The sequence below is a fragment of the Argiope bruennichi genome, chromosome 3, assembly GCF_947563725.1.
Source record: "Argiope bruennichi chromosome 3, qqArgBrue1.1, whole genome shotgun sequence".
NCBI classification, from domain to species: Eukaryota; Metazoa; Arthropoda; class Arachnida; order Araneae; family Araneidae; genus Argiope; species Argiope bruennichi.
In genome coordinates, this window is record NC_079153.1 from 52,270,284 (window position 1) to 52,293,050 (window position 22,767).

Here is a 22,767-nt window from a genome sequence, read left to right on the forward strand (position 1 = left end):
GCTCGCACTTCGATTTCTGAACGAAAAGCGCAAGCGCAAAATAATAAAAACAGCTGTTTCTGGAATTGCTGTTTACAGATATGTACAGGATTCCGTAATACATATTTATTACATGCGAAAATAAAAATTACAGTTATGTATGTCGTCGATACCTCTTTAGGAAGTATTGAAACGATGAAAATAACCGTAATTAATTCAACTGGGGCCTATTGGGTCGTAGATGTTTTACCAGAATTTACCATAGATAAATTAAAATTAATGGCATTAAGTCACTTTTTTAATCCATTAGATAGTATAAAAGTCTCCGATAGGTATAAATTAATTCTTGTCTCTCAGAATCGACCTCTACCAGATGAAAGCACTATTCGAGATGAAGAAATTCGAGAGAATGGTAAATCGTCATTATTTTGTGTATAAAAATATTCTATTTTGTGTGTACTTACTAACACATAAATGCCTGTAATACATATTTATCTCTTTGTAGATGAACTGCTATTGTTGAAAAGAAGACATTTAATAGTACCAATGGGGGAATCTCAAGAAGAGGTAAGGTATCCATGAAAGTCACTCTCAAATTTTTTATTACTTGCTGAGTTTTTTTAATATTCTTTTCTAATTTTGAAGTGTGGAGGTAATTAAAAAATAACATATTATTTTAAAATGTAAAATATTTACAATAATACTCTTCAAATATTCAATTACAATTTTGTACTATATATCTAATGTAAAGCAATCATATTCTGCATTAATTATCAAGGATATTTAATCTGTTTTATCTGATTGCTCTAAAAGTAAACTACCAGAATTTATAAACTGTTCAGCCTTTTTAAAAAATAGTATCTCATGTTTTAGTGTAGATGACACTTTAGTTTTTAATAATTAGAAAAAAAAGTTCTTTAGAATTAGATTTTTTTTTTTAATATTTAAGAATACAACTCTTAAAATTAGTATTATTCTAAAGAAAAAAAGTTTGCTATATTTCAAAGATAATTCAGTTGATTAATCATCTAATCTAATCATTTTATCATTAATATAAGATTGATCTGTATAACTAATTCATTAAGCACATTCTTTCTCATTTATACTTATTTTGATTTTTGAAATTTTTTTTTAAAAAATCTTTTTGTTGGATGAAACAAAAATTTTTGACTGAAAAATCGTTTTTCCATTGTTCATTTCACATTCTTGATATTTGAGTTTCTCATGCAATTTAGAACTTAAAATTATCCAAATAAATATATTTCTTTACTTTGAAGTTTCCAATTTTAAAAATGCTTTGTCATTTATTTCATTTTAATATAAACTGTTTATTTTTTATATAATGCATTCTTTTTTTTCAGTTAGTCATTAAAATGATCTATTTTAATTGTTAATGTGATAATTTTGCTTATAAAAATATATTGTTTGTATCATTGTGTTATTATATGCTATGTTTCAAACTAAAACTTAATTTAAAGGGTCAAGCAATTTTAAATCAAATAATTAATGTATTAAGTACAGAAAATTTGACTTTTAAACTTATATTATAAAACATTCTTATGAAATACTATTTGTGTACTAAATATTTACTCAAATGTTATTTTTTATTCAAATTTATTTAATTATCTTGTAAAGTTCATTGAACATTTTCTTTTTTAACTTATACAAATTATGGATTCTTGTTTTTTATTCTAGATTCTATTTCTTATCAAATTAAAAGTCATACTGATTTTAATAAAATTAAATGCAAAACTTCCTGAAAAAATGCAACATAAAATATTGATACATGGTCATCTACTTATTTTTTTATTATAATGGATTTTATCTTTTAATATTTAATTATACTCTCTCACTAATTTATGCTGATCAAAATTGTGTAGGACACAGATATTGTTAAGTAATTGGTAGATAATTAGTGTTCTACTAGATATTGTTTATATGGAGCAAAATGTTACTACATCTGTATCTTGTTTTTAAAAGATTAAAGAATTCAACTCTTAACTCGTGACATATCGTTTTTACATTTGATTTTAATATTGAAGAAAGTTAACTAAGCTTTCATTTTTCTGCAGTTTTAATGTAATTTAAAAACTTTTTACCAAGTAAAGAGGCTGGATAAATGTATCACTTAAGGTATTTCATTCATCATTTATCTTCTTAAAACTTAAATTAGTTGGAATAAATTAATTGTTGGAATAAAAGATCTTGATGCTTTTTTCAGAAAATATTGATGAATGTTAATTTTCTCTTTACAAATATTTTTTTATTTTAAATCATTGACAATGCCTAATTTTCGTTTAACTATACAATTTCATTCATTTATCATAAATATATACTATAGTTGTGTGTGTTGTGATTTTCTAATGAACTGCCCGGTTTTAAATATAATATTTCTAATCTACAAAATCACAGCTACACTACAAAATTTACAAACACACATAAACAATTAGGTTAAAGAAAAGAGTATGGTAAAAGGATTCCACCTTTTCCAACCGAAAGCATTTGGCATTAGCGCAAGGGTTGCACATAGGGGAAAAGTCGATCTCAGGACGCAGGTCTGCCATCCAATTGCTTGTCTTCCATAAAACATCACGAGGGGGCAGTCTCTGCTCAAGGGGGAAAAGAGGTGCTACAATACTAGTTTTTGTCAAGTATTAGATTGTTCCACATTTTAGAAATCCAGCAATTTTTTTTAACTGTGTCCCTTTTAATTTTTTTAAAATACTGAATAGCAACTTTAAATACCCAATATTTTGCCAGTAAATTGATATATTAAGAATTAAAACAGTTGCATATATTAGAGTTGAGGACATTAATTAAATCTACTAAATTCAGAAGCTGATTTTTTAGATTTGAAGAAATAACACACATAGTTCCCCCCCCCCTTTTTTTTTATGAGTAAGCGGATGAACATCAGATTCAGTTAAAATCTGCTATTCAAACATGCTTTTTAAATAAGTATTTTTGATAAAAAGGTTTATTTGTATTTAAAGTGCTTGAAAATGCTCTTTTTAATATTTTCCCCCTCTTTTAAAGACCATTATGCACAATCAGGTTATTTCCAAAATCTATGAATTCATCCATTCATTCATTAATTACAAAATAATGCATCTGTGAATGATAAGAAAATTGAAGCAAATAACTGCATTAGTTTCATGAATATGGCATATTTTAGATGAAAATCAAAGCAAAATATAAGGATCTTTTTAGATAATTGGTTCATAGTTCCAAATTAAATATAACAATAATATATATTAAAATTAATAAAATTTTTATCATTTTTCATCTTTTATGGAAATTTTTTTTGTGAATGCTGATTTTAATAATATAGATTTATTCATTATGAACAAAATAGTGATATATTTTCCATCATGTAGAAAGAAGAAAAGTGCCGTGGTCCTATTGAATCTGAGATACAGAAGGAAACCAGTGGTATTCATCCTAAAAATTTGGATGCAGTTGTTGAAAATCCATCAGTGCCTGTTGATGTATGTTACCTTTAAAGTATTTGCAATTACAATGTGTGATGCTTCAATTTAAATTTTAAGTTCTGATAAGTTTTTAAAATTCTCTTCCAGTTTCACACGGAGCTTCGAAAAATACTTGTCTCTCTTGTGAAAGTATCTGAGAAGCTGCTGCGATATCATCCTGAAGTTGTAGCATTATTCAAAGAGATGGCAGAAGGTAATAAATGGAAATTTTATTTTATAATTCTTCTTTATATTATTCTTTAGTTAATATGTGCTTTGTTGTTTCTCAAAATTTAATGGTATACTTTCATGTCTGATGTTAATAAAAGAGATAACCATTTGATTAATTATTACAAAATCTTCATTAAATTTTTTTTTCATGTTTTCGTATTTCTGAGCAGAATTTGATATACTTATAATTTAATAATATCAAATCAACTTTTTATGGTTATGTAAAGAGTCTTGATTGAATGACTCTTGATTGAATGCTGGCATCACATAAATAAATGCATTTATTAAAGTTATATGTAATATTTATTTTAAAAATGATTTTATATAAAGTATAATGTGTAAAATTCTTTTATTATCTGCAAAATGTTATTCATTAAAATGAGAATATCAAATTCACAAATAACTTTTTAAATAAATAGCTTCTCAAAGAATTACAGATTGTACCAAACAAATTTTAAAAACTACCAAAAGTTATTTCTTTTATTAAATTATTTATTATTTAAAAAATTTAATGATATAAAACTAAATTAAAAGTTACAAATGATAATTCAAAGGGAAAGGATTTAAATTATGCATTATATTTTCATTCAATAGAAATGATAATGATTCAATGTTTATTTTTCTATATATAAAGTAGTTTTTAAATAAAAAATATTAATTATTATTTAATTGTCACAAAACCTTCATTGAAACTTTCTGTATTCTTCATAGTTTAAAGAAAAAAATCTCTTCAGGGGTTTAGATATTTATAGCATACAAAATATCCACAATTTTTTCTTTTCTATTCATAGAAAAAAAAAAACATTGGTGCTACTTTTAGGGAAATTTAATAATTTTAATGAATAGTAATTTTATGATAATTGAATATTCTTCAATCATTTTAACTTACATGTATTTTATATTTTGTGTTTGTATTTTATTGCACATGAAATTTAAAATTTATTTGTCTATATATGTTGACCATCTGAAATATATTTCTGTATAATTAGAGGAAGGAAAAGAAGATGAGCCATCTGTGGATAAAGCGTCATTAAAGCAATTGACTGATATGGGATTTGGCCAGAGCCAAGCTGTTGAATCTTTAAGACAAAACAGGTGTGAAAAGAAAAATTTGATTTCATTAATTTTTCATTATATTTCTTATAAAGCTGTTTTATTTTGGTAGGAAGGGATTATTGACCAAAAGGATATATAGCTTTTAATGTGTCTGTAATTAATAATAAGAAAATGAAATATTGTCTCTGTCAACCCAAATTAACAGTATGGTAATAGCAGGCCATTTTTATACTTTCATAAATAATTTATTACTATATTTTTATTATTTTTATTTTATTTTATTTATCTGTTAATAATAAAAAATATAAATCCTTTAGTTTCATATTATAGATTTTATAATTGTAACAAGCATGGATATATGAAGTACATCATTTGCCATTGATGAAATCAGTTCTAATTTTCTGTGTATTGTCTACTTGAACTATCACTTATTATAGTTGATATTTAATATATTAAATCCAATTTAGTGGGTTTAAACTTTTTTTTCTTCTACAAATCTTTTTTAACCATCTTTTATTTTTATTTATAATTGATTTTCTTCTTCCCCCCCTTTTTTCAGCAATGTTTCAGATGCAATGGATTGGCTTTTGGCGCAGTCAGCACATGATGTTAATGCTCCTGTTGCAACACCTGCAGCAAAAACAAATTCATCTCCTGTACATGTTAGAAAATTTTCTGTTCCAAAATTTAGTGTATCAAAATTAGGTTTGTGTTAAGATACTTACCTAAATTAACACTTATACTTAAACATTAAATGTAATTCTTAATTTTTAACACATTTGAGCATCCAACTATTTTATTTTGATCTTTTACCTTTTCAAAAAAAAAAAATTATTAGTTTTTAAAGTGAATGAAACAAATTTGTTTTTGCATTTAATTATGTTTTTGAAATCTTAAGAACATTTTATCCATAAATGTTAGACTACATATAAATACAAATTAATTTTGAACTGAATATGAAAAATGGAAAAGGCCTTTTCACCCAATCAGATAGCTGATCTTCTTTTATACTTTTTAAAAATTGTATTGATATCATTCCCGTGTAAATTATAATGAATAATGATGTAATTGATTATCATGCTACAACTTTTATTTCCTTGAGTACTTTTTTATTATTCTGTCTATATTTTGTATGAAAGTGCAGAGTTTTATGTCATTTTAGGTTAATAGTCAAAACTGTTAGATAATTTTTTGGTTCTTATTTTTATTGAATTTTAAAATGATTAAAATACATTATTCAGTTTTTATCCAAACTTTTATGAAGTAACTATGCGAACTTAATGAACACTGATAACTTTTATAAAATATTTTTAGGGTATAAATTCAGTGAAATTATGAGGAGATTAGCATATTTGCTGCCTTGATTTTCATCAGATAATCAGACCATCTATCTAATTTGAATACCCAGTCATTACAATCTTTTAATTCTAGTAGAGAAAAGTAATCTAATTTGATTTTCATTAATAGAATTGTGTTGTTGTTGTTACTTATGGCACTTGTCATAGACAAGCTCGCTGACGAAGTTAGCACTTTAAGCCGAGTTTGTTCAGTAGCTTCTGAGAGTAAAGGCCCCTGAGCACTCGAGGGCAGAAATCTGATTTCTAGCTCATATGAAGAGGACACTCACACACTCATTTGCACAACCCCTTTTTATAGGGGGGCTCTTTCACACACTTCACAGATATAAAACACAGGGTAAAGAACAACCATGCTCAAAACAGGATTCGAACTCGATATGCCCATATCACGGGAAAGACACGCTATCCCTAGGCCATGATGCTGACTGGTTTGACACAATTAAATAGCAAGTATGAACAACAGATGAATTGTGGAGCAGTCAATGTATTACAAATAACTGACTATCTTTAATACTAAAATGATTGAACATTTTCTGAGTCTTAAAAATAAGCTGTATTTCTTACTTGGAAGTTGCTTTAAACTCTTAAAAGAAACGAATAAAGATTATATTGCAGCCAATTTTCATTTCATTTATTATATTACTGAATATCAAATACAGATAACTTTCTTGGTATGCTTTCTTAATAGATGATATATACTGCAAATTCTTTTATAGGTAGCAAACACAATTTTGATGAAACAGTTGATTAAAAATACACATTAATTTACTAAATAAAACAAAACTAAATATTTAAATTGCTTCACAAATAACAATTCATCATATAAAGATATACTTCACATTTAAACAAATATTTTTGCAGCATTTAAAATGATATAGCTGATCATGCTTGAGATGGAAAATTGCTTTCATTTCATAATTACTGTAGCAAGAATTCTATTTTTGTCAGATATCTTTTTATTTTGACATCTCACATTGTGATTATCTTTTTATTTATGAGAATCAATTACAATCAGCATAAAATATTTGAGAGTTTTTATGATTTGTCACTAGATTTTTATTAGTTATTACTTATTGCATCAGTTGATTGTAAATATATCTGTCAAAATAATCTTTAAATACATAAAGCATGTGGTTTACATTAAAAATGTAATATGTTCAGTTTATCACAGTTTTAAGATCTGATTCCACTGTAAATTTGTTCTTATCAAATCTGTCATGGGCCAAATGTTCTTATGCTAATGTTGCACTTAAGATAAGAGAACAAGTTTCATCACTACTTTGTAAAGGAGATAAATCTATTAAACAAATAAATATTAAATTTTTTTAGTTATGTGATAGGAAATGCTACATAAAACAATGTTTTAATATTTCCTTGATTTTATGCTAAATTTAACAACATTTGGATATGTTTTACTTTAAAGTCCTAACAGAAATTCAAAATAGAAATTGTTATTGCAGTGGACAAATGTACAAGTGATAAATCTTCTGAGAAAGCATCTTCCTCTGATAAATCTTCTGCATCTACATCTCAAAAACAGGATGCAGAAGTACCTAGTACTTCTCAAGGAACTTCTGCACCTAGTGGAGAACAAAGTAGAATAGTTGAAATGATTCGCTGTTTCCGTGCATATAAACGGAAAGTGTTTAGACCTAGTAGTGCTGTAAGTATCTTGACATTTTGATTTTGTAATAAATCATTGATATTTTTCTTCTTTATATGAGTGCAAATGAGAAAAATTTTTTTTGTTTTTGTCTATGTGCAATTGTTTGTTAGTGAATTCTTAGCAACTTAATTAGTATAAATAAATTTTATATTCAAATTCTTAAAAATGTAATATTTCCAATTTTTCAAATACATGATATATTTAATAATTAATTTATTATATTTGTAATATATTATATTTACATATTGAGTTAATTGCATAAATGTTTTCCCTTCTGTAATTAATCAAATGGTATTTCATTGTTTTGCTTTTGATTTAACTTATTAGTCAATGTTTATTCTTAATTTCTTAAATAATTTTCAATTAGAATATATTATCTATTTGCATAAATTTGACATCAAAAGTTGTCATTTTAAAATTTATTGATCCTTTTGGTTTATTTTTAAAGTTATCTAAGAAATACAAAAGGGGTCTATATTTTTTACTATACTTTCTTTCTATTACTATACTTACTATACTTTTTACTATAAATCTTTCAAAATGGAATATAATTTTGTATCGCAATTACCTTATTAATTTTATTACAATTCAAAATAAATTGACTAAAATTTTGTGCCTTAGATTAAATTAGGAATTAAAAAGTAATTATTCACCAATCTTTTTTCTTCTGTTGCCTAATTAGATATGGATAGTTCAGGAAATATTTTGATTTAGCTATATTGTCTAAGAATATTTTAGATGATAAGCTTGTGTTTTATATGTAACTATCACATTATAGCATCTGTGGATTGCTGTGTTTTAGCTTATAAGTTTAAAAATATGGTAATATTCTATACTAGTGTTGTATTGAGAAATTTGATTAATTCATTCAATTTTACACTATTGATTTGGCACAGAAAGTTTTCTACAATATTTTTTCTTCTACTGTAACTGCATGCTATTATACTTCTCTGAATTGTAATTTGATCATGAAAATTCAATATAAAATATTTCTAATAAAATGTGTATTTTTTTAACCCTTATGTTCATTTTGTGTAGTATACCATACATACAACTTTATAAAAATATACTACCACTATAAAATAATTTTTAACTTAGTTTTACTAAACACATGATATGTATGTTAAATATGTATGTTTATTTTTATATATACATACCTATATACATTTTTTTTTTTTTTTTTTTTTTTTTTTGCTTTTCTTCAAAAAAGCAATCTTGCCATGATAAGGGTTAAAATCGGAATGAAATATTAATATGAATTTTTAGATTTGTGTGGGAAATGAAATGATTAGTTTTCTATCAGAAGAAATTTTATTCTTCACCTGGGTTTGGGTGAATGATACTGTATCAACTTGATAGTTCACATCAGGTACACAAAATTAATCCAGGGAGAAAATCATCAGTATCAGTTTCTAGATGCAATTGATAGTGATTTATAATCTCTCCACCCTCATTGGTTTTTTAATCATGTTATATTATATCAGTTTGATACAAAGTATTAGGTTGATATAGTGTAGTTCACAGTCTTGCTTGAGTGATTTTTTTTTTTTTTTGCTATATTTTTTTAATCCTTGGATTTAACTCTTTTTTACCCTATATAATGGTGCACATAGCAATGAAGAATATCTGCCTTTTGTTGTGCTAACTAGATCCTCAAAGCCTTTCATTTCCTCATCTCAGCTGTCTATCAAACAATGCAAAATCCAAGGCCATCACCACAGTATCAGTAATCCTCTTTCAATAAAGAAAATCCTGATCTAGAATCATTTCAGTATTAGCTACCAACCACATCAATGGCTGATAGCTAATACTGAATAATTAATAATCTAATTTAAAGTATCTTATCTTGATATTTTATTACTGTATTATGTACAAAGAAATATAAAATGTAAAGTAAAAAGGGTGTTATCTTGCATCAATATGAAAGAAAGTATCAAATATATTATTTCAGTTTCATCCAATCTAAGCTGCTATTCTGCTTTGGGGGCATATACACATGTGTATGTTTTCTAACTTCTTACATATATAATTTCTTATCACAACTAGAGATAAAAGTATTTCTAATCAAGGATTGGACATAATAGAATTTTCAGAATAAAAAATTTTAAAAATATATATTTAAAATATTTATATTTTTAAAACTAAAAATATTAATATTTTTTCTTGATGAAAATAAATTTGGCTTTTGCTACTAGTCTTTTAAGTTTTATAATCCTTACTTTTTAATAACTAGCCAGCTTTGGCAACCAGTGGGTTCACACTGATTATTGACTTTTTAGGTTGTTGAATATTAATGTGGGTTGCATATATTAGTTTTCCCCTTATTATTTGATAAGACTGAAAAACATGAATTTATCTGAATAAATTAAAACAAATCAAAAAGTATCTACATTATGAAATAAAAGTAGAAGTAAAAATCATATTTCCGAATTAATGTCCAATAAAAGCATTTTTTAAAAAGTCCTAACAATAATAAAATTAAGTAGTTGAAAAAAAAATTTTTTTGGGGGGGGTGAGTTTGAATTTCATCATAATGTTAAATATTAATTGTTGCAATTCAGCTACAACATTTAAAAAATTATTGAAAATGAAGAAAATATTATACAGAGATGAAATTGATATCATTAAAAAGGTAAATTTTAATATAATACTAAAAAGGTGTTTTTTTTGTGTGGGTTTTTTTTTTTTTTTTTTTTTTTTTTTTTTTTTTTTGAGATAATAGTTTTAAAAGCATAGGTAAATCCTAGTAGTAGACATCATGCGATGGTTCAGTCTATTTTCATGCTTGATTAAACTTTGTTTAAATTTTCTTAATTTTTAAATCTTTTTTCTTTAAATATCTATCTTTTAATTTGTGTATTTATTGTATCTTGTTTTCTCTGATTGAATAGTTTTTGGTGAATCCAGTCTAGAGTATTTCTAAAAATATTTTGCAGCTTCATTAATTAGTGAAGTGTTGATCTAAATGCAGCTGTATAAATGTTTAATGAAGTAGTCTGAAATGTTAGCACAGTGATTTATTCATATTTGACTGTTGCCATTCAACAATATGTAATAAGAGGGATATCTGTGCCATATACGTTAGTATATTATGTAGAATGAAATGCTTTAAAAACAAAGCACTAAATTAAAATTAACTAAAATTATAGATAAGAAGCAATTTAGGTAAAGGATAATAATTTTTAAAGCTGTCTATTATCTGATAGTGTTTTAATATCTATTTGTGACAAAGGAATTATTTGCCAAGTGTACCAAAAATGAAATTTTCTGGTTAAAATGTCAGATGCAATTGAATATCAGTATTAATTTGCTCCAGATATTGCAAAACAGGTATCAACTCAGTCCTCAGTCTCAATGCCAATGCTAGAACTGATACCTACTGAGTCCCCAGTTTCATTTTCACTGAAAAATAATTGGTTACTGACAATATCAAGTACAAAAATATTATGTACAATCAAGTATCATTATCAACCTGTACTTGATATAATGATTTTGATATCAACCTCTTATCTTCTAACATTTGCACAAAAATCAAATTCAAAACTTTAAGAATATCCAGTTTCAACGGCTACTTCTAACAGTGCAATGATGTAGGATTTGTTCTACCTATCAGGTTATATGTAAATCTTACCAAACTTCTTGATGCTGCTATTTGAATCAAAATTTTAATCATCCATTTTTCAAATTTTTGTTGCTGACTTTTTAAGGTATATTAAAGGTATACTTTCAATCTTGTGAGGTACTGTGAAATCCAATGTTTGGAGTAAATTAATTTAAACTGAAGATGCTCTGGTGGTACTGAAAGAGATTGTTTTCTGTCTGAGTAGCTGTCTTCTATTTTCTATTAAGAGATTTTAAAAAATGGATGCATTGCAGGATTGTGGTTAAATCTGCATTTATTTTACATAATTTTCTGTTAAAAATCAGCGTTAATTCTTCAACTCCCCTTATATGAAGGATTAGGAAGAAAAAAAATAATTAATCTGTCTCAGAAACTTGAAATAGCAATTCAAGGTCAAAATTAGTGGCCAAAAATTATTTTTAATTTTACAATTTCATAGAAATCCATATTAAAGTATTTAGTTCATCTATAGCTCATGTCTTATTCAGAAACTTTTCTAACCAGATACTTGGCATTTTTTTAAAAAAATATTTACATAATTCATAGAATAGCTTGGTTAAAATTATTTTTATTAAATATTGAGATTCTTGATTGGTATATTGGTAGCTTATAAAAATCTTAAAAGTTCAAAAAAATTACTCCTAGAAGCTTATTCTTGCTTTTCAAAGTTATTATTTGCCAAGTTTGGTAACTATGTCAACTGGCCTGGCTTGGAGAGCGTTTATAAACTTATACTTTAATTATCTTTATTATTAGTGAAGATGTTAAAAAGCTTATATTTATTAAATGTGTTTTTTTCTATATATTTTGCTTAAAAATCAAATAGAAAACATAAATTGCCATTTTTTAAATGTTATATGTGTGTGTGTATTCATTATTTGTTTTGCAAATTTATTTCTGAAAATGTATATAATATGCTTTTCAGGCTCTAGCTAACTTGAAAGAAATGGGTTTTGCTGAAGCAGATATTTTAGATGCCTTAAGAATAAATGGAAATAATCAAGATACAGCTGTAAGATTTTAAAATTTGTGAATACTTTCTTCTTAACAATCTAGTTACTTTCTTTTTATTAATTTAGCATAAAGCATTAATAGTAAATATTTTGCAGTAATGTAATGTTTAGTTGCTGGAAAGTATTATAGATATAAAAATTTTGCTTTACTGTAGAGCTTCCTTGTTGTTTTTCAAATTAATATTGTATAATCGTATTGTATATTGTATAATATTGTTCTTTGACGTTTCCATTTTTTAATCAATTTTTTGATAATAAAGTAATATGGTATATTGTTGTATATCCATAATATCGAAAATATTGCAATATCTGATGTTGCTTCATCTACATTTAAGTTAAAATTAATTTTATTATTTCAAAATATGAATTTAAAAGTGAATAAAAAGTTTATCTTAGGAATTATTTTTGGTTCTTAATTAAATGCTAGCAATTTTGGAGGGCATGTCACCTTGTATTACCATGTAAAATGATTTCAAATATATGAATACTTTAAAAGAAAATTTAATCTATTAACTAATTTATAGAAAATCATAATTATAATAGTATATTAACTAGTATTAATTTTAGAATTTTCATCAAATAAAAGCTTTCCTTAAAAAAAAAAATGAATCCAAATAGAAATGGTTTTTAAACTTAGATTTCACCATTACTACTGAATTTGTTCCTATTATTTTTTTAATCAAATGGAATTGATGAATTTTGTAATTCAATTTCACTTTAATTGTATTTCATATTTCAGTGTGATTGGCTTCTAAGTGATAAGAAGCCTAATTTTGAAGACGTTGAAGAAGGCCTAGACCCAGATGGCCCAATTTATAAGTCAATAATGTCTAATCCAGTTGTACAGCTTGGTTTAAGTAATCCTAAAACTTTTTTAGGTAATATTTTTTATTAAATATCTTGTATTATTATTAGCAATCATTGAAGCTTATTCCATTTTTAATAGGCATGTTAAGGACATGTTAATCTGCATGTAAAGCAGTGTGCTTCCTCCATAGATCTGCAGTTTCCCACTGTTTTTACATTGCTCATATTTTTCCTCTGTTTAGGTAATTTGCAGTTTAGTTGTGTAAAAAGAACTATCTTAAAGATTAAATGGGCAGAAATCTCTAAAACCTGAATTCAGCAGCAAGAAACTACAGATAAAAAAAGATTAAAAAAAAGATAGAAAAACATAGATAAAAAAAAAGTTTGTGACAAACAATCATACCTAAGGACAAATTTAGCATCATAGGAAGCTCTAAAGAAAATATCTGGCAAAACTGCCGAAATTCGTTGAAATATTCATCTTAAAGAAATGAGATTCTAGGTCTCAAAACTTTTTTCCACATCTGAATCGAATCTTATACACAAAATAAAGCTGCTTGTTGTATCAATGTGTATGTTGCTCAGAAGTAAACTATGAAACGTCTATTTTGAGTCATGTCAATGAAAGATCTTTAAAAGAAAAGGCCAATAAGTATCTAAGTCATAAGTGCCCATTGGCTATTAGAGATATGTTTGCTAAAATACAGGATGGTCATAATTAAACTTCCGTATAAACAGTATTATATGACTCAAATGGGTGAACGGATTGCAACGAAATTTGATATATAGACTATATACGAGATGTGCTCCCGGAATTTCGAAAAAATAATTTTTAGTTCCAAAATGTCCATTAGAGGGCGCTTTTTCTGGAAAAACATTAAATTTAACTAAACGACGAAAAAAGAATACAGAAACAATATTAACAATCCAGAACAAGAATGATAAGTAATAAAATGAAAAACCGGGAAATCTTGTTAGTTCTAGGTAAAAAAATATCGAGATTTGCATGCTTGCGAAGAAGAGAAAGCTTTATGTAAGGTAAGAAAGCTATGTAAGGTAAGAAACATTTGGAGTCATTGTCATGTTTTATGTCGATGTTTCCGGCTGTAATGACCTTGTTGCGACATTGAATGACTTAAAAAACTTCATAACGCTTCATGTACGAAGCATCACAAATGATCAGTTAATGTCCATCGACGAAATTTTGCAGGTGAATGAGGGCGGTCACATGGAGCGGCTTTCCCTATATTGTCCTGGACACGATTAACAACTGCTCCTCTTATGCAATTTCATTCTAATTTGTTCTTGCTTCTGTAAACTTAACTGGGGTTTTTTTCCCCTTAAACAGTGTATTGTTATTTTTTCCTTGCCATTACTTAATGTGATTCAATGGCAAGACGATCAGAAACTAGTCAATAAATGTTAATATTGTTTCTGTATTCCGTTTTTTGGTCGTTTATGGTGTTAAATTGAATGTTTAGTGGTAAAAAGTACCCTCTGGTGAGCATTTTGGAACTTTTACTTTTTTTCGAAATTCCATGAGCGCTTCTCGTATATAGTCTATATATCAAATTTCGTTGCAATCCGTTCACCCGTTTGAATTGTATGATGCTGTTTATGGAAGTTTAATTATAACCACCCTGTATTCACGTTAAAGTATTGGCTGTCCCTTTATAATTATTTTCCTTTATATACATTTTTATTTGTTTGGATAATATGCCTCTTAAAGTGTCTTTGGGAAAATCGTATGCTATTGATTTTTTGTTTCCATAAATGTTTTAAAATGAATAAAAATGACTTTTGGTCTGTAGTTTTAATAATTTATCTGTACATTGACTATTTAATTCATACATTTTGCATGTTTTCACTTTGCACATTGTTTCATGTCATCTTTTTTTTTTTTTTTTTTTTTTTTTGCTTTTTAAGCATTTGCATCCCTGATATAGTCTGTGCTTGGAAGTATGTTATGAATAAAAGTTTTTTTTAATGTTTTTTTTAATTTTACCTTTCGTATTTTAGTTTGATTTCTGCTGCTTTCATAAAACTGTAGTGCAGGTCAGATTTCTATTGCTTTCACAAAATAGAAAAGAGAGAAGATCTCCCCTTGAAAAGGTTTCTTGCATTTCGAACTTGTTGTATAGCTTAAATTATTAATGTAAGGTACTTAAATGCCAGAATTGCAAAGAATGGATGAATTATTGTTAGCAAATTATAATAGTGTTCAATTCCTATTAAACATGACTGAAACAGGTAAATTTAAATTATTTTCAATGAAATTTTGGCTAATCTGATTAGCAAAAATCAATATGATCATTGGCATGTTTATGCTAATTTTTTTTTATTGCCTTTGCAGTAACAGAAAAATGTCTGTTTTGTTAGAAAAATTCATTTTTTAATATGAGTTTTAATTAGAATGTGTTGCACATTCAGTATTCTTTTCAGTGTAAATTGTAATCTGATTTTATTAAAAGTAAAATGGAAAGAAAAAAGAATTGAGAAGAAATCATTCTAGAAATGTTTTATTTATCATATATGAATATGGCAAGAAAAATTAAACAAAGTTTGCACTTCTTATTTAAAGTTTGTAATAAGCAAAATTTTGTAATAAAAATATAGAGAATCTTAAAATAAGATTTTTTAAAGGAACAGAGAATCAAAAATGATCAAAGTCAGTAAAAAAATATATATATATATATATGAAAGCAATGCAAGAGATGATAGTGCATTGTTAATAAGCAACAATTAAGTACAAATAAACTATAATATGCCCCAATGTTATAATGAACATAAATAAATGAATAACATATTTGTGTACTTTATATTAACAAAATTTTATCAACTCTATTTATATAGGCAGGCTTTCTTTGGTGCTTCTTCTGTTTTAGCTTTTCCAAAAGGTTTAATATGTTAGATCTAATTTATTAAATTCAATTATCATTATTTCAAATATTAATAATCATAGTATAGTTAAAAACAGTATGCATATCATCTGATATTTTTTAGGTATAAAAAGCATTGGAACATTTTCTGTACTTGTGTCCAGAATGATCTGTTTATTATGTAGTAATATTTTTATATAAATATCCAAATGGATTATTATCAAGTTATATATTTTTATATATTGTTTAATTTATCAAACTGTTTTATATTTTCTTTCTTTAACACATATCGCCCTAATAATAAAAGTGACCCAAAATGACTTTGCATTATTATTCTCAATAAACCAACTAATAATAAAATGTTTCCAAATCTTTTGTATTACTTGATAAATAAGCTATGATATTTGTATGTTTGTTTTTATAGATATATAGATTGATTATAAAGTCAATCAATTACGAAGAAAGTTCTGAGCCTGAAGCATTGTCATTTCTTATTCATGCTATTTAGACTATGGCAAAGCAATTTATAAAGAAAGGGGGGGGGAAAAGCTCACATTTTTGACAAAAAGGACAAATGTAGTACCCCGAGTGAATTTTAAAAATATAATAGATTTAAAAATTAAATGTTATATCTTGATTAAAATTTGCTTCAGATGTTCCTTTACTTAGTTTTAGTATTTATTTATTTTACTGCTCATATTTACTTATAGCACCACTTTTGCCACTTGTGTCAAAAATGTAATTTTTTTTATATATGAATTGGTTTCCTGCATTCTAAACATGAATAATAAGTATATATGGAATGATATTGCATTTGGTTCTATACTCTCTTTGTAAATGAGTTCTAAATACCAGTTATGATCATTCTGTATTATCATCATAAATTATTAATATTTTGATTTTTTTTATGTAAATCTGATGGCTTTCACCACAAACATATAATATATTTTTATTTAATAATATTGCAGCTCTTCTACACATGTTAGAGAATCCTACGAGTGCCTGTCGTTGGTTGAGTGATCCTGATACGGCTCCCATACTTAGTCAGATTTTCCGCATCTATCATGCAGAAAAGCATTCACTACAGCTGGCAAGGCCTTTTCCCCAGTAATATTTATACATGTGTGTACTTAAGCAACCTGTGTGTGTGTGTGTAAATAATAGCTAATCTCAAGTTGCATAGAATGATTTTACTCAATCTTATAAACCAAAATTTTTCTGTGCTCTTTGGCTCATATTGGAAAAATCATTTTCTTTGCTGTAAATTTTTATTGGCTGTACTATCAAAAATATTAATGGTTAAAATGAAATTGACATAATTATGCATGAAATGTTAGCTAATTTATTTTATTTCTAAATTATCAATTCCTATTCTGATATAGCATTAAATTACCAAAATTCTTAATTTGGAATATCTACTTAATAATCAAAAAAATCAAATGTGCTTCCAATTTCAGTTGCTTGTTTGTTTTTAAGCATGGTCAAAATAATAATCATTCAGACATTTATCCATTTTGATATGTATATTGTCAAATTAATTTATTTGACAGTTAACTTATTTGAACTGAATTTTAACTCCTACATGTACATTAAATTTTCAGTAAATTTTTATATATATATTTTCTCATATTCACTTACACCAATATTTTATTGTCTTTTACATTATCATCTGTTTAATAGCTACTTTTTTTACTTACAGGATTGATCCATTGGTCTTTTATATCTGCTAAGTCTGTCTTTTAAAATAAAGTTTTGTGTTTATAATGTTGTATACTATTCTAATGAGCAATAATTTACAGCTATCTAATTTTCTGTTATTTTCCTATCTAAAATTTGTTCAATTCTTGCATATTTTTTGCATTATTTATATTCAATTTTTATCTATTTTTATGATCTTTAAAAATGTATATATATACACCAGAAAACAGAACAAAAACTGAAAGTTTTGTTAAAAGCTTTGGGAATAATATTAATTTTATTGACCTCTGTGCTAAATGCATGAAAGTATTGAAGTTATAACTAAAAAAGAAATGCATTTCTTACATTTATTTACATTACAATACTGAATTGTTATTAAATTTTATACTAATGTACTTTATTCTGCTTGAAATGTATCTTTCAAAAAATATGAGAAATGCAATATTTTGTCATACCCACTCCTTCCTTAACATTTTAATATTTCTCTGCAAAAATTGATTATTAAAAAAAGAATACTGTAATAAAAAATATTTTTCTAGGTCATTTTAAATGAAGTTCGTGTGGTTATTATTTATTTTATGATTTCAAATTTTTGAATTGGAAAAAAAAAACAAAAAAAACATGATAGAAATGGTGTGATAAAAAATTTTTCCACCCCAAAATGATTTACGAATTGAAAAAATTTATAAATTACTTAACAATTTAAAGTCCCAGAAAAATTTATTACATATGATAAAAATTAAATCAGTATAGTAAAAGTGTTGTTATAAAAAAATATTTCATTATTCTTGCTTGAATTCCTTGGTTTTCTTGATTAGTAAAGATTATATATTAAAAATTCATAGTTTTATATATTAAATAGTTATGAAATGTTCTAAAAAATTTATGTGGGTTTTTTCATTTTTATTTTAATTGAATTGAATAAAATGGAAATAGACTGAAATAAAATTATTATATTTAATTGTCTGAGGTTATTGAATTCCGTGCCCTGTTTATCCCTTTGGATTTGAGAGAAGGGATTATTATTTCAGGTAAATTTGTCATTTTTTTCTCACTGCAATATGACCATAATTCTGTTAATATTTTCAGTTTTATTATTGCAATAATGTTCTTGCAAATTAAGAATTCACTGAAAATACTATTGATTTTTTTTAATGTAAAATGTTTAAAAACTGTGTTTGGGGAAAAAAGTTATTAGAAGAATTTATTAATAATTTTATAAAATGTTATCTCATTGTGATTAAAAAAATAAATTAAATGTAGCTTTTGTCTTTGTGTAAAATTTTCATATTGTTTAATGGGTGTGAATAAAATCAACAATCTAAGTCATTTTTATTCATGTTCTAATATGTAGTGATATATTTTTATGACATTTAATACTTTATTTAACTAATTTATGTTTGTTGACTGGAATTCTCGTTAATGAAAAGTGTTGAATTAGTAAGAACTGGCTTATGTTATTACTTTTAGTTTTTTTCTGCATTTACTGCATATATAGCTTCTTTGGTTTGCTTATGTTTTCATTTATTTTGCTGAAAGATTTCAACAAAGTACTTTGCAACCCTAAATCAGTTGCTTTTCTCTCCCTCCCTTGCTCAATGTTTCTTTAAACTTTGAAACTGTTTTTATTTTTGAGCAATGCCCCAAAGCTATGTAATATGGAAAAAAGCATAACACTGTTTAAACCATAATTTGCTCATTGTTTATCAATTCCATGCCAATAAACCAAATTATTATTAGAGAGCTAAGATAATTATTAAATTTGTATATTATTGAAAAGAATCCCTGTATTTTTTCTGCAAATTAATAGATAAATTATTTTTGAAATTATAGATATCAATATTAACTAATATTGATTATATATATATATATATATATATATATGAATGTAAGTTCTCAAGGAACTTGTAAGTTTGAATTTTGTGATATGTTACTTACTCTACCATAAATTTTCAATGGTAACATTATTTCAAGGTGAACAATCTAACTGAAATATACTTATGGATATTGTTTTATGTGTTCTACTAATTATTATTTTTTGAAAATCTTTTATTGCTTTCAAATCTTCATACTTTTATTAATCTGTAGTAGACTGAATAGCAAAATTGAAACATTATACCAAAATTATAAGTAAAATATACTTTTGTTAGACCTTTTAAATAGAATATTAACTTTTTTTTATCTAGTTTGTGATATATTCTAACAATGTTTCAAAAATAAGTTTTTTGCATAAAAATAGAATAAATTTGAAAAGGAACTGTAATGATCTTGTTCTGTGTATTTCAAGTGCAAAAGAACCATTTAAATCTGTTTCTAATTTTGAAATTTTCATATGCTGTAAAGCATGATTCGAATAAATATCAAGGTACTCTTTCTTTAGCTATCCAGTCCTATTTTCTATGATTTTTTTGATTTCTTAGGATTACTGTGTCCTGTTTTGCAATTTCTACTTTGCAATAAAAAATTACAGTCCTAGTTTCTTTTAGATGCATGTACATTTGTGTACATTAAATCTATAAAAACTAAATCTTTCTAATATTGATGCCATTTTAACTCATGTGCCATATAATCATAATTTTAAATTGTTTTTTTCTCCAGTAGCTACTTATGGATGACTTAAGAGCAGAATTGCTTTCATGATTCATTTACTTTCAAAACATATTTTTCATATGTATTTGGAAACAATTGTTGTTGTTTGGTAAATAATAATTCTGTTTCTTTTAGATAATAAAATTACAGCTTAGCTTAGGTTTAAAATCCAGATTTTGATGCTGTGATTGTTGTTGTTATTAGTTCATATGAAGTTGATTGTTTAAAGTATTGCATGAACACTTAAAGATTTATAATTTTTGAGTGGTTCCTTTGATATTCCTTTTCCCTTTGTTATTGATTTTATATCTTGCCAATTTTTGGAAAGTTGTTTTTTGGATTTATTTAGGAAATCTTGATTTCATACATGTTTTTTGCATTAAAATTCTCAAATGCTTTAATCTTGTGCAAAAAAAAAAAAAAAAAAAACACTCAAATGATCAGTGGAAAATACTTGTACAAATATGTTAATTTTATTAATTTTTTTTTATTATTTTTAATCAGCTGTGAAAATGTTATATATTTAGAAAAAAAGGGAGAGACTTTTGCCCAATTTTTCTTAATGATTTTAATAATCTTTTTAATACTAAAAATATTTAATCTTCCTTAATGATTTTTTAGAAATATATAGTATAAAATCTTTACGGATTACAATCAAAATAATTAGACTAGCAGTAAGAGTACTAACTTTTTTTAAAAAAAAAAATTCTTTAATTGTTTAAAGTATTGATTTTTGCTGCACTTTTTGCTAATAAACCATTATTTAACTACAATTTTTTTTTCTAAGACATTTTAGATGAAATCTTCAGCAAGTATAAGTTTCATTGATCTTCAGCATAAAAATGTCAGTGAAAACTTCAAGGTCATTATCTCATTAGTATTTTAAAGCATTTATTCTCAAATTTTATTCACTTTAAAACATATATCACTGTAGTCTGTTGCCTTAAATTCCATAGCGAAAAATAAATAATATGCATTATACTGCCACTGCTTGCCTATAACTTATCAAATTAATTCAGTGTTGTATGTATATGTATATATATTTTAAATGTATATAAATGTTCATAACTATTTTGCGTTCATTTACTCTGTATAATAGATATTTGCAAATATTATGCTATTTTATGACAAAACCTTCTATTAAAATATTACAGCTTTCTACAGCAAAGAATGACTTGTGATGGCAATAATTTTTTCTATGTGATTGACTGTTTGCTGGATAATTTAGTTAATTGTATTGTTCTACCTATCTAGTCTGTAACTAATGTGAAAAAAAAAAAAGCTTTTTCCAAAGTTTTTTTTCTTGTTAGAAAGATCTTTCCCAGATTTATTAGTTCTGTGTTAAGCATATTTATTGAACATTACAGTGTTTTAAAAAGTGAAACTGTATAATTTAGTTCATAAATAAATCATTGTGATATTTATGATTTGTTGCAGTAAAATTGTTAATATTCAAAATAGGTTTGAATTTTTTTGTGCAAGATTCTGTATTTCTTCAGTTTTCCTTACATTTAAGAAGAATAAATTTGTTTCAGAATTATTTTTGTTTTATTGCTCTCAATACCAATAAAATGGTATATATATGTATGTAATGATATTTTAAAATCTAATTTAAACTTAATTAATTTCCTTTCAGTTTAATTTAGCTCATATCAACTTCATTCTAAAAAATTCTCTTATTTCCTGATCCCATTCCACTTTTTCTATTTAATTAATTCAACTCGAGTTCTAAAATTGTTGGATCGGTTAAAAGCTGACAAATTCCCACACTCCAAGTGAAGGGATAAAATATTGCTGACTTAAATAAATTCTTCTAAAAGATTCCTATGATTCCCTTGCCTGTGGTTGACGCATGTAGGAAATCCCTATTAAAATCCTGCAGTATATATTCAAAGGGATAAAATTTTCATTAGAGAGCCACAACTCTGCTTCAAAAGTTATGTTTACACGCACACACACACACACACATATATATATATATATATATAGCAATCTGTGAATAAATTTTATAATGTTCACCTTACAGAAATTTATTACATGATGTATTTGAAGATAGACAAACTAATAAATAAATAAACAATTTTAACATGATAATATTTATGGACTAGCTACCATATATAAATTGTGATATCCATGACTAAAATTCTTGTAAAATTCTCTGTGAATATAAAACTATTAAATTTAACAAGTTGTTGAGCCCATTCAACAGTTAGATCATTCTTTTCTAAATAGAAGTGTTCAAATTTTTTATGAGCTTATTAGTTAAAAATTAATCATGTTTTAATGTTTTTCTTTCATAATTTTGGATAACATCAGTGGACAATTTTTCAATAATTTCAGTTTTATTTTTATACATGTTTTCCCTTTAAATTTAATGAATTAAAAAAATTGAGTATATT

General features: G+C 25.5%; 1 protein-coding gene across 2 annotated transcripts; it reads left to right on the forward strand.

Moving 5' to 3' along the window:
* The first annotated feature begins 25 nt into the window (after nt 1–25).
* LOC129963387 (ubiquitin-associated domain-containing protein 1-like) lies at nt 26–21,820 on the forward strand. 2 transcript variants are annotated; one of them, XM_056077726.1, is made up of 11 exons: nt 26–391; nt 485–546; nt 3,357–3,467; nt 3,558–3,663; nt 4,670–4,775; nt 5,296–5,441; nt 7,555–7,757; nt 12,308–12,394; nt 13,135–13,273; nt 17,050–17,203; nt 17,781–21,820. In XM_056077726.1, the coding sequence occupies exons 1-10, from the start codon at nt 136–138 to the stop codon at nt 17,190–17,192; spliced, it is 1,359 nt and encodes a 452-aa protein (XP_055933701.1). In that variant the 5' UTR covers nt 26–135; the 3' UTR covers nt 17,193–17,203; nt 17,781–21,820. The 2 variants fall into 2 exon arrangements, with proteins under 2 accessions (XP_055933701.1, XP_055933700.1); XM_056077725.1 differs by having other exon boundaries at nt 17,050–17,188.
* Nucleotides 21,821–22,767: the final 947 nt, after the last annotated feature.